The following is a 14234-nucleotide window of genomic DNA, read 5'->3' as shown; positions in this document are numbered from 1 at the left end:
CCTGCAACAGTAGGTGATAGTTACCGTATTTTTCGCTCTATAAGATGCACCAGACCACAAGACACACCTAGTTTTTGGAGGAGGAAAACAAGAAAAAAAATATTCTGAATCTCAGAAGCCAGAACAGCAAGAGGGATCACTATGCAGCGAAAGCAGCGATCCCTCTTGCTGTTCTGGCTTCTGGGATAGCTGCGCAGCCTGCATTCGCTCCATAAGACGCACACACATTTCCCCTTACTTTTTAGGAGGGGAAAAGTGAGTCTTATGGAGCAACAAATACAGTAATTGTACAGATGCCTTGGGATGCCTAGCAGCAATAGGAATAGCCTTTGCCTCTTCTAAAAAGCAAAGATGTGCACTTCTAATTCTGGAGAGTGGGAGCAAAGTGCGTATTTCAATGGACACCCCCAACCATCAATACACATAAGGAAATGTTCTTGAAATAGTAGGCATTGCTGCAAGTTGGTGCTCGTGTAGCCTTGGTTTAATGCAGTTGTTGTTAAGGATCTAGATGACATTCACAAAAATAGAGCTTGCATTATGGAGAGCTCTATATGTATTCAGCAAAGCTAGCACTTCCGCTGCAAAGAAGCCACATTTAACCAGCAAGATACTAAGGCAAGCCTTTCAATAGCTAAATGGAGCAGAAATGTTCCAAAGCAATATGCCTCTGAATACCAGTTGCTGAAGGGAGCAAAATTATAGGTGTGTGCATTTGTGCGCATGCAGACACATGCATGTGCCAATAGCAGTGAATTTTCAAAAATATGAATTTTCCAAAAATAGAGAGAGAAAGTGGGAGAAATCATTAACACGCATTACCTAAAAACAGAGGCCCACATCTTCCAAAGAGACAGGCTAAAACAACAGATTTGTTGGCTGTTGTTTCTGAATGAGAGCTAAGGTTATTTTAGCTCCGTGGCTTCAGCGAGGATTGTTTTCTGTATGTTTGGTGTCACTGAAGCAACCAGGCCTGAACACAGATGACGGCTGGAATTCAGTCGCCAGAAATGTCTTTGACACCTGACCGCAGTAATGATTTTCAACACAAGGAGTGCATTTGTGAAGAGAAAGGATCTGTTTCCTGCTTGTAGACAGTTTGATTTAATGGCTATGAATGTGTGTGGCTGACTCAGCTGTATGATTTCAGGCTATACATTTCAGCACAAATTCTTCAGCCCTCCATATGTGGGTTTTTCCATGTAATATGATATGATTTATTTATTTATTTTACACAAGTGTATCTGTTGACCTTGAACATAATTCACCACCTTCATTGATCCATTTGCTCACCTCGGGAGGCTTGTCTATGAATTAGGGAACATGTTAATAACTTGGTGAGGCCCTTATGATTTTATGCATTATAAAAATAGCACATCAGCACCACTTGTTGGCAGTTAGAAGCTTGCTTTTTATATCCTGGAAACTGCTCCAAGGGGTGTTTTTTTTTGCATCAGAGGATGACACAGGGATGCTGTGTCTGAAAATATGACACAACAGTCCAAAGCAGTTGTTCCATTTCCCCTGAAAGAGACAGTTAATGGAGAATCCACTGAAATGCTCGAGTGGGAAATGAAATCAACATAATTGCTCATGTACACTCTGAAATTTGTCTGTGCCTTTACTTACCGTATAAGGTTGCCTAGTAGAAACAGAGGTTCCAATGGAACATGGTATGCATAGTAAACAAAATTGCCATTTGTGGGAATCAACATGTATTCTGCTGACTTGCAAAAATGGCATTGGTTCTGTCTGATGCATTGTGGACAGCATGATAATTTTGAGTCCAACATTAACCACCTCTCCTCATTCTACATCTAACCTGACCCTTATTAACTTTTCTTTTGAGATAGAATCGTTCATAAGAACATAGGAAGCTGCCACATTCCAAGCTGGCATTGTCCTGTTAAACTATTTGGGAGTGGCTCTCTAGGTTTTATCTCTAGTTTCTTCAAGAGATTCTGGTGATTACACCCGAGACTTTCTGCATGAAGCTAGAGATGGGCAAGATTTTCATTTTTAGAACCTTAAGATTGGCTCTTCACATTTCCATGTAAGGTTGCAGTTTCTTTTAAAGTCCTGGTGAAAACACTTCAACAAATTCCTCCTAATATACACATTTTTTCAAAGCAATTCTACCTGCTCTGCATTTTTTTTTACCAGGCAATATCTCCTAATGTAACACATTTTAAATATTACTAATATATTCATTTTTATCTACTGTTTACCCTAGTACATGCATTTTTGCACACATTACTTGGCTGGAAATCTGCACTGCAAAATTCAAAAAAGTGTGACTCTTGAAGGATGGCTGCATTTCGGTTTGCATATTGTTTTGGAAAGTGTAAATTAGGTAGGTTCAAATTCCTCCCCCATCCCTACGCACAACACCTGTATCCTACCATAGTGCTGTAATCCTCTCCAGGAGACTCATTCTGTTCTTTTTGCACTCCTAGTTGCATTTCCCCTAAACTCTCAACGACTCAGCATAACAATTGACAGATGGGACACACAGATGGCCCCAGATTCTGCTGTATTTTACCCAGGCCAGATTTTTGCCTTCAGCTATTCAAGAAACATCAACTCTTCAGAGTGTGCTTTCTTCCTAATGTCTTTTCTTTTGCCAAACTTTATTTATTTATTATTTTATTATTTGCTTATATGTTCCACTTTTCTTCATGGGAACTTAAGGTGGCATACGTGGTTCTCCCTCATCCTCACAACCAGGGGTGCCAACTTGAATAAAATATTTGGGGGGGGGCAGGTAAGCCCTTCCCCCATAATCAATCACATGAAGCGGTGCACATACAGTATTTGAATGTCCATCAACTTTTGGGGGGGGGCTAAAATATTTTATTGAGAGGGTTGAAGACCCCTTGCCCATAGAGATTTGGAGCCCAGGGTTCTTAATCCATTATTACCAGAGGTCCTCTCGTAATGATTACCTTCAGAACCTCGCCCTCCAACTTGTGCAGATTGGAATTTGGTGTGCTCGTCACTTCTCGTGTGTTAGTTTCACATACAGAGTGTCACATGCTGAAGAGATGTCTATATCAGTAAACAGTGCTTCCATGTGCTCTGGCACTCATCATGGTGTCCCGTTGCGCCAGAAGCGGCTTAGTCCTGCTGGCCCCATGACCCAGAAAGCTGTCTGTGGATGAACACCGGCTCCCTCGCCTGAAAGCGAGATGAGCACCGCACCCCATTGTCAAGTTTGACTGGATTTAACCATCCACGGGTCCTTTATGTTTACTTTACTTTTACATATCCAACCCCTTTGTGGTCAATAGTTTGGCCTGACAACAAGAACTAGATCAGAATTTCTGTCCGTTGCAGATTAATTCTTTCTCTACAATGCCGAATGGGTTTGCTCTAGGAAATGTAGTGGATGTTGCAGCCATGTCCCGGGTGCTTTGCTATCACTCTTCGCTTTGCACAGGTCATTTTTTTCTGCACAATATAATAAACTTCAGATGCCAGTCTTTTCTTTAGCAGTTGCTAGTAAACCGTCAACACTGCACACCCCACTCTAAACCCTTAAATATGGTTACTGTGCCAAAAATCACGACAGTGGAAAACCTGCAAATATTCAAGTCACAATTGTTTCTCTGACATTTTAGTGATTAAATGCAACCTTTTAATTTCTTCATTCATTATACCTTACCACTAGAAGCTTGAAGTAACAATTGAAGAGAAGGAAGAGCCTGCTGCTTAGTTAGAATGCTTGAGAGGTCAATACAATTTGCTTTTACTTCAATATGAGAGTTGTGAACTTCTACTGCCTGTTGATCCGCTACACTGCATGATTGTGCAGTAAACTAGTTTAAAGGCTTTAGACCGGTATGTGCGGTGCAGCTGTTTACTAGCAACTGCTAAGGAAATGGTTGGTATTTGAAGTTAATTGTATTGTGTATTATAAGACAGTTGGAAAGCTCCAAAAATAGCCTTCTACTCTGTTCTCTGGTGGGCTATTTCTATTGGCTGTGTTCGAAGCCTGTTATTTGATTCATTCAGCAGGACTCTCCCAGGCTGAACGCAGTGGAAACTTAGCAAAGGTCACAGCCAGTATGGGTGACTAGTTCATAAGGCTGCCACAGAAAATAACAGCAATTATTCAATATGGTGAAATGCCTAGTCAAAATCCAAACCAGGAGAAGTATTCATTTGCGAATGGTTAACCATTGTAGCAAAGATGTGTGCATTCGCCTGCTGAGACATGGGTCTAGGATCACAGCTACAAGTGCTGGTAAGTTGAATTGCAATTTTGCTTAGTTGTTTTATGGACAGAAAGGTCTGCTTTCAGTTTGTCATACTAATAAAGGTCCACATTTTGTGTGCAGTAAGCTATAGTATTAATATCTGAACAGTCACCCCCCTCCCCCCCAAAAAACCCTGACACAGAATAGGATAGGAGAAGTAGGGGGTGGGGAAGGGTGATATAAAAGTTGTACTCAGAGTAGACACATTGAAATCAATTGACTTAAAATATCACCCAATAGTTTCAGAAGTAATCGCTTCTCAGTGAGGTGATTCAGGAGTAAATGAAATCATCATTCCATCCAACTACTTGAGTTGACAAAGAAAAAGAAACTATAGGTATAAAGTTTTGGTTTTTAAAAAAAAGTTATTTCTGAAATTTACATACAGAATTATGAATCTAAGAAACTGAATTCAACAAACTATGAACTACAGATGGTTCACTCCCATGGCATTTAATGTTTAGCCTTGGGATTATATACAACCAAGCACAAAGAGTTACAAACTTTAATTTTGTGCTGAAAACAAAACTCTCACAGAAAGCATTAATTAATACTAACTTTTCTTAAAACTGCATGACATTGAGAAGACAGTTTTGAGTTGAGAAATAGCAAAAAGATTTTCAAAAACATTACAGTCTATCTGTGGAAAAAATACAGCACTCTGTGATGAATTCTAGGATGTTTTATTCTCTGTGGAACAATATTAAAATCACTGTGATGTTTTACTTTTTTGTAAAAAAAAAAAAAGCAGCTCATGATCTTAGTCAAAATTCAGATTTTGTCAAATGTAGTTCACCAAAGCTAATAGATATTTTAAAAAGAAAGCATTAATTAATAGATATTTTTAAAAGAAAGTATTAATTAATCTATTAATTAATAGATATTTTAAAAGAAAGTATTAATTAATTTATTTTAAAAAGAAAGTATTAATTGATTGATTGATTAATTAATTAATTGTAAGACATTTTTATTTTTTAAAAAATCCAACTCAACAAATTTGCAGGTCAAATTAAAGCACTGGTGCTCTTTCTTGTCATTATGTAACAGAGCAATCCAGCCTCCTTTGCAGCAGGCTAGGGGGTGTTGATATTAGATTGGTTGGATGTGTTCCTCCAGTTCTTCTGGATCAATCCCCTGTATCACTGACAAAGTGGCACTCCCCCTTTGGCCCATGTAACATGCAGGCAGGAGTGCCGTCAGTGAGATGCCCACTAGATATTTATCACTGGAAGATCTTGAACTGGGCATTTTGAAGGTGGGGAGGAGCTAAACTAGTCTCACTGCCATCACATGACAGCATTAAGCCCATCTGATTGCTGCACCAGCTCTAGACTGTCTTAGCAGTCTTGCTGCTCCCACCATCTGCCTCTGCTTCCATGAGTGGCAGGGCACCATCCTATAAACCCAGGCAGGGGAGGTTTGAATTGCAGTCTAAAATATCAGGGTTGTAAATATTGTTTATTATCAAAAGAGAAGGCACAACCAAGCAATCCTCAACTCTCTCCAAAGGCTACCATGTGAGCAGAGCTCTTAACAGTGCCTAAACATATTCAGTGCTGAAGCTCTGAAGGCCACTTTAGGGAGGACAATTCAGTCCCATAACTCCTGCTCCTTTTAGAGCAGGCATGGCCCACCAGCTGTTTCGGGACTACAACTAACAGGACCAGGGATGATGGGAATTGTAGTCCCAAAATAACTGGAGGGCTGAGTTTGCCTATGCCTGTTTTAGAGAGACCAGCATCAGGTGCTGAAAGAAGACCCCAGGCAGAAAGGACTCAATGAGTGGAAATTGGGCAGAGCTGCTCTGATGGGAAGATGTCTGGGGTGTCAGATGGAGCTCGCCTCTTCTTCAATGTCTGTGTCTAGAATCCTCTATCCATCCATTGCTGTTGACTAAAAATCACACAGGTATTTCCAGTATCTGATATCTGGCCCCATCAAAGCATATACAGTTACTGGGGTTTCATGAGCCAGGCAAGCACACATGGCACCCTATTGCAGCTGTCAGTATCTCTTTAGAAAAGATCTAGAAAAGATACTGCCAGCAGTAAATTGCTTCCCACTCACACCTTAGATAAGGTAAGAAAGATGGAGAATTCTGATGCTGCACTACTGCTGGTTGCTGATGGAGAACATTGCCCACACAGCGCCAGTATCTCACATCCCCATAAGGAGGTGGACTATCATGGATGCTAAGTCGGGATTCAATTGATAGGAAATGGTGTTTGGATAAGCACAATTCTGCTAATTCATCTACGGAAAAGCAGTGTTGGTGGTAGAATGCACTTCATGGTGGTTATTAATACTTCATCAACTATGTTACTATGCAGGGAATTAAGAATTGCTGGTTCGCTGCACAGCTGAAACAGCTGAGAATGCATATATGCCTTTATCAGATACAGAAAAGATTGAAATCTCAAGATGAAGGCCAAATGAAACTGTTGCTGCACCAAGTACCAGTGTGACTGCAGAAAATGTTTTAGACAATGAGAAGATGTAATGATAGCAGGAGAATTTACATCTAGGTCAGCAGCCATTCTGAGATAATTTATAAGTTCAGTTCCACGTGTGCCATTTAAATGATTGATGAATCTGTGATGTGTGTAAGACAGAAATGCAATTTTCAATGACTCTGCATAATATTTTAATTTATGGTATTGCAGGTAGAAAAATGCATGTACGGTTCCACTTCAATCTTCCTACTGCAGTTTTACCTTTGAACAGATGCATTCTGCCTGAAATGCTTTATTAGTTCTCTGCTTCTTTCTCCATATAGAACTGTATACATTTGGGGAAAGCTGTGACTCTGTAAATTTGACACGTCATTGGAAAGCATCAGTTATATGCTTTAAATACATCAGCTATTTCCTTCACTCTCCCTTGCTCTGGTCTCCTGAAACCAATGTGGTTGGAAAAAATTATTATCATTTGTAGCAGTGTGTTTTTGCCCTTGAAATGGACATGTGGGCCTATATATTCACACTGACACTGGTATACATATTTCTATCCTTTTTTTTGGGGGGGGGGAACACTGATGAGGCTTTCTTTGGAGTTTGCCAGTTTCACCCACAGGTCAGAGAAGAACATGGATGAAATTGACAATTGTCTCCACCCCAGAGACTAGAGTGGAAGGATAGTGAGGAAAATGGCAAGGAGGAGAGTGGGCAGGTATTATAGAAAGGGTGATAAACACTGAACCAGTTTGCGCATAGCACTAAACCAAGCTATGATTTAGCATGAATGTGTAGGCTTCCAGGGAGAAGAGTGTGGTCACATTGCAATGTGTTTGGTGCTGGTCTTTAAGCCATGGTTTGGCATAGCGCACTCATGGAACCCTGACTTGTGGTTTATCTCAATCCAGACAAACCATGAGCTGTAACCAAAGTTTCATGATTTGTTCTGGTCACCGGGCAATACGGAAGACAAGTGTGCTTTCTCTTCTTACAGCCAAAGAAAGTGTAGAAACAGTTGAAAAGCATAGATTTTGTACATTGGTAATACGTTCTCAGGTGACCATTAAGTACTTGAAAATGAATGCGTGATTTTGACTTAGGAGCTGCAACATCTCGCAAAAAGTTTATTTGTTTCACTATCTATTCTCCTCTTTCACCATCTAAATAGCTGCATTTGTATAAATGGCATTCTGAGCCTTACAAAACAGAAAATAATTATTCCCCCCGCATTGTGCTGTGCATACTCAGATAACTGATTTGGAAGAACAATAATTCATCATGTTTATGTGGGGGCACATTAGTAACCTTAATCTCATGTTAATCATTCAGGAATGGTAACTGATGATAGGATCTAGGAATTCTGCCAAATTTGTGCACAACATAGTTGGTCATGCAGTTGCTTCACTTCAGTTCCATCTGAAAAGAATCCTGTTCTCCGCAGTTGGAGTCTAAATACTTCTTTTGCAGAAGCTGAGATTGGGATAGTGTTTCTGCAGTTCATGACTAGTGAATGAATGTAGGTAATACAAGCTGAGATTTTTAATTGCTTTGGGTGTGTTTTCTATTAGTGCTTATCTGAGTTTAATGTTTCTCTTACATAATTAATACAAATGGAACAGTGTTATGAAGTTTGATACCAAAAACAGAGCTTTCAATGAATTTTGATTTCTTGAACTTTGCCTTTGAGCTTTCTTCTTCTTTTCTATTGTATAACCTAATGTGCAAGAGGGCATGATGGGGGTGGGAAGGTATATGGGATGAGTACTATTTTCATCGGGACGCGGGTGGCGCTGTGGGTAAAACCTCAGTGCCTAGGACTTGCTGATCGTAAGGTCGGCGGTTCGAATCCCCGCGGCGGGGTGAGCTCCTGTTGTTCGGTCCCAGCTCCTGCCCACCTAGCAGTTTGAAAGCACCCCTAAGTGCAAGTAGATAAATAGGGACCGCTTTATAGCGGGAAGGTAAACGGCATTTCCGTGTGCGGCGCTGGTGCTGGCTCACCAGATGCAGCTTCATCACGCTGGCCACGTGACCCGGAAGTGTCTTCGGACAGCACCGGCTCCCGGCCTCTTGAGCAAGATAAGCGCAACCCTAGAGTCGGTCACGACTGGCCTGTACGGGCAGGGGTACCTTTACCTTTACTATTTTCATGGTACTAATTAAAATAGCTAAGACATGATGCAGACACAATGTTGAAGGGGGAAATGTAAAAGCCAAAATGAAAAATAACCAAAATGTGTCGATATCAAATAGTTCTATAAAGATTTATTTAAATTCACAATTACTGAAATATTTACAAAATTATAAACAAATAATTTCCCATAAAACTCTTGCAGCAGAGGTGTATTGCTGCATTTTAAACATATTGCTACTAGGATTACAGATCACACTGAAATGTAAGCATTGTGGATTAAAACTCAGATTGGCAGACACATTTCAACTTCTTGGTCTTCTTCGGTGGCCAAATACAGAAAACAGTGTTTGCTCCTTCTAAGTTCAGTCAGAGTTCAGGTTTGCATTCATTCATACATGTGTTCTTTAAGAAAAAATATGTCATATTTTAATTCATCTTTTCTTCATGTTTAAGGCACTCCACTAACAATAGTCTCTACACAGAGATGTATAATCTTATAAAAGGGAAGAAGTTTTTTAAAAGTTTATTTTTAAATAGCCTTTTTATCAGATCCCTTACTCATAGAACTCTTTTCAGTCAGGTTTGAAGTTAAAAGACAGAAGTATGACCTTAATATTTTATTGCACACAACACTGTATTATGTAGTATCTTGTCACATGGAACAGTGATTTATTATTCTGTCCTGAGAAACAGTATCATAAAGTTGGGAGAATATCTACTTTTATATGTACAGTATATATTGTAACCAACAGATGCTAAACTAATGCTGCATATTATTACACATTTTTCAGCAGATACATGTTGAATGTATCTGACAATACAAAGAACCGCTTGATTTCAAAACTGTGGTTGCTGCCAACTGTGCAGTAACTTAACATTACCTTCAAAGTTTGCAAAATGTAGATTTGCATTTCTATTTTTTTAATATTCTAATATATACATATCACAATAGATTGTTGAAAAGTTAAGAAGATCCATTCATGTCAGTTTGAATTTTGAGTTCAGTAATTTTTCATTTTATGAACACTTGTTTCTGGAACCTTTCTTGTACTATTTTGTTAATATCTCTTTGAAATGTTTCACTGAGAGCTTAAATAGTCTATTTTAAATCTATTTTATAGGTATCCAGCTGCCCAAAGAAGATGATGTATCAATACCTATGATATCTAACTCTCCTGCTAAGGAGGCAGATGATAGTTCAGATCTCTCTATCGAGGAGGATGAGAAAATCAAGGAAGAGCCTTTAACAATATCAGAATTGATGTACAATCCAAGCAGCAGCTTGCTCCCCACTCCTGTTAATGATGAGGAGATTGATCTGCTTTTTCAAACCTCCCCAAGGGCAGACCATGAAAAAGAAGATACAGATTCATTTGAGGAACTGGAGGCAGATGAAAATGCCTTTTTGGTTGCAGAAGAGGAGGAGCTGAAAGAAGCCAGGAAAGCACTTAGGTGGAGCTATAACTTTTTGATGGGCAACATGAAGATAAATGCTGTCCTGAAGAGTTTTTCCAGACTTCTTCTTGTTGGGCTTGGAATAATGCTGGTTGTTTTCCCTCTTCTACTTGTGCTCTTGGAATCAGATCTCGATATCTCCTTCCTCCATGAAATCCGCCAGACTCCAGAGTTTCGGCAGTTTCACATTGAATATTACTGTCCTCTTAGGCAGTGGGTGGCCTGCAAAGTAGACTTTGTTAGCCATTTGCTTGGCAGTTCCTAAAAATTAAGAATATGCGACATGACTAAGGGCTATATTCAAAACTAGTGAATTTCAGTCAGTGCTAGGTGCTCATAAACATATTTAAGGCCATCAGCAAGTAGTTCTTCATTTTTAATCCATAATGGACCTATGAAGTTCTTAAGTTTCCTTTTCATAATTGAATTATTGATTTAGCTACATGGTGGCCTTTCAGTAACCAAAAAGCAGTTATTTTTTTCTTGCTTGCTTGTTTTTATCAATGACTGAATAGAACAGAAATGTATCATCTCTACCATTGCAAGCCATGATGTACTAAATTTAATTAGCGACAAAAAGAGGGTGATGCGTTTGAATATACTCCTTAGTGAAACAATCTCCACTAACCAATGCCTATACAAGCAATGTTGATTGCTGAGGTTTTCTTTCTTGGTTTGAATTTTCATTAAAGAAAATAATAATATTTTTATGTGTTTACAAAATTTTGGTAAATTTTTAGCAAAGTCAACTTCTGAAGATATTTAAGTGTACAGATTACTAAAATAAATGCACAAAGGCATGTCTTGGTTTTTTAAAATGTTTAAGTAAAGTTTTTTTAAAAAGATTGAAGAATGGGGTTCTCAGACATCTGCACAAGATGGTGAGTAGATGAGGGGGAAATTAGGCAGGGTCTGCTAGATAAGAGTTGAAATGACAATACCATGTTTCTAAGGTCCAAACTACACATTGCAAAGCAAACATGGAATTCCCTTACAATGGTGATGTAGGGGTTTCTTGCAGGGTTGAATTAACTGGCAGAAAGAAGTGCTTAAGCCTTCTTGTGCCCAACTGTTCTCTCTTTTACCATGGTCATTTTCCAATGCTCTCCCACCTTGGTAGACTCCAAGACTTAGAGATGCCCAGCTGTATGGGAAAACAGCCTAGAGGGGAAATATGCAGGAAAGAATCTTTAATTAAGCTCTTCTTTCTGTTCATTGATCCTGCCCAGCAAATCTCTATCGCCCCTGCAATCACGTCAACTGCCAGATATTTTGGCTTTCCAAATGCATGACATATAATGTGTAGTTCTGTCCTGGCAGTTCTAAAGCTGAAGAGAGGTGAGTACTTTTCATAAGATGACAGTTCAGCTATTCCTGTGGTTCACCACTTGACTCAATGGTAATGAAAGGTCTTTGCAGGGCAGTGGAAGTACGGTTCTGTAAGAGGTTTTCGGATTAACTGTAGATTGTTGTACATAACATAGAAACATGCAGATATAAAAAACAAAAAGTCTAGGTAAGCCTACTTAAATATATAGAACTTAAAAATACACTGGTCTCTAAAAACAGAGACAGACTTTATGAAATGCATCCTACCCCCTGAATCCCAAGCATCTAAAGATGATTTTCTTAGTTCTTGATACCTTTTATTACTATTTCATCAAGATGTATCCCAGAGTTTCTTAGTTCTTGATTCCACTCATTACTGTTTCATCATGATAAATCCTGAGTCACCGTTTTATGTTATTATTTCTTGTGCATGCTAACTCTCTTACCGAATATAAGTGACAATGGATGCACATAGTTCGCTCATAAATGTGTCCCTATGACAGTGGTGTGTGGTTATCTTTGTTGTCTTTGATGTGCTGGAGGTTTTGTGCCTGTGTAGCTCCAAGTACTTCTAAGAGGCTATAAATGCATAAAACCTCACGTGTGTAGAAAAGATCAGTAAGTCCCAGTGCCCAACTTTGGGAAAAAACAAAACAAAACTACTTTGTATTCTCCAGTTTGGATTTCCTGACACAGGATTATTCTCCCCCTGTATCTAACTGTATTAACTGCAGGACTCTTAAAGCCAATAGACTGATTTTCTGCCAGTATGAAAAACACAACATTCGTTCCATTATTGCTGTAAGAATTGCTGCTATTTATGATTTTTATGGAATTTATCAGTGTATAAAGTACTCAATTTTTTTTAAAAAAAAAACATTTCCCCTCACAACAACCTATTGTGGTAAGGTTATAAGGTTGTTGTGTATCATTTAACCAGTTGAGCCTTCATAGTGTTTCATCCATGAGGAGTGTGAATCAGTGTTAACATGTGAAAGCAGCACAATCTAAGTCACAACTGAACATGATTAAGCCCTTCTTATTCATCTGCAACCCATAGGTGCTCAACTGCACATCAGATTGTGTCTGTAATTTGCCCAATGAAGGCTTAGCAATTCTTTCCTGGGGAAACATCAGGCACTCTGGTGAAGCTTCATGTATATTCTCTAGCTCTTGAGAATGTAAGTAGCTGTTGGATCAGGAGGTAAAACTGCAATTTGTTTCCTCTTTTTGAGCAGTTGGCTAATTTAGAATGGGGGGGGGGCAATTTACATTTGCTTGCCCCCTATCCCTTTAAAAGGTACCAGATATATTTTTAGAATAACCTTTTCTCAACAGTAACTATCTGCTGTTCTCTGCCTCTCTTAAACCGTCAGTTCCCTTGCAAACAGTTGCTGATCAATAGTTTTTATTGCATATTTAATTCTTTAACAACTCCTAGCTGAATCCTTTCTATTGAAACATAAATCCACTTAGGACACATCTGCCTTTGGTTCCCAAAACAAAGATAACAGACTCCTGCATTTTAGGCACTATGATGATAGAATTAGGCAATACAGACTTTTGCATATTGTGTACTAAAATAAAACCAAGTTCTATTCTGAGTCCTACAGATATATAAATTTACTGAGCCCCTTAATTATAATCACTTAGGTTCCTGGCTTCTAAAATGTAGTCTTGCTGATGTCATAGAGCTCCAGGAACATTAGAAACATTTGTTTGTATGATTTGATTAGGGAAGCGTTGGGTTGCATGAGGAACAGAATGGACTGTGCAATAAGGGTACATGTAGGGTTAGATGCAAGTGCATGTACATGAATGTCTAGATGTATATACACATCTTGATCCTTTAGAGCTTTCCCAAGGTGAATTCTACAGAATTATGGACACACCTTTTCTACATAACAGAGAGAACCGAGAAGCTGGGAGAGTGTGTGTATATAATCAACAGCATGTACTGCATAGACTGAAGCAAAGTCTTGTCTCCAGTACTGGAAGTGTCTGGCATATGAAGAGTCCGTAGGTACAGTATTGTGTATTTCTGTCTGTGCTTGGAATATATTGTAAAACGTTATGTACTTGAAATCTATTTTGTGATTTGTCTAATATTTATAAACACAACTCTGGGAAGAATTAAATGGGGTTTATTTCGTTAAATGCAAACACACACAAAAATCTAGGGGGAAATGTCCCTGTATACTTGGGCCTTATCTTTGTAAAGTTCACATTTCTATGTCAACATCTTGATTGTTTTATATGTTACTATAATGACAGGACTCCCTAATAAAAGTATGTTGAAAAAGCCATTCTTCAATGTTATGCTCCTTATTGTGCAATAAAGTTCTTTGCAGAAGGAGAGTCGCTGCGTTATTATTGCTTGCATCATAATCATCACATTTAGAGGGGAAAACACATTAATGGCACAGTCCTCAGACTTGATATGCTAGCATGGGGCATAGGATTAGGTGTGCTGACAGTTGTAACAGCCCATGTAATGATGTCACTACTGGAAGATACAACAGCAGTATTTAGAGTGAGACCGTAATAAATCTACACCTAAATGAAATTAAACTCACACCATATTATTCACGGCAATTATGCTTACTA

At 38.9% G+C, this 14234-nt stretch overlaps 1 protein-coding gene across 2 annotated transcripts in view; it reads left to right on the top strand.

The window, feature by feature from the left end:
• Positions 1-13983, top strand: part of FRMD3 (FERM domain containing 3) — a 136963-nt gene extending 122980 nt beyond the window's left edge. For both annotated transcript variants that reach the window (XM_083702029.1, XM_083702028.1), the window contains one exon: positions 9965-13983. In XM_083702029.1, coding sequence (XP_083558155.1) covers positions 9965-10563 — 599 coding nt within the window. In that variant the 3' untranslated portion in view covers positions 10564-13983. The remainder of the gene's footprint in view (positions 1-9964) is intronic.
• Positions 13984-14234: the final 251 nt, after the last annotated feature.

This window comes from Podarcis gaigeae (genome assembly GCF_964106915.1).
Source record: "Podarcis gaigeae genome assembly, chromosome: 11".
Lineage (NCBI taxonomy): Eukaryota > Metazoa > Chordata > Lepidosauria > Squamata > Lacertidae > Podarcis > Podarcis gaigeae.
Note: the sequence above shows the minus strand (reverse complement) of the source record. Positions and strands in the feature narration are given on the sequence as shown.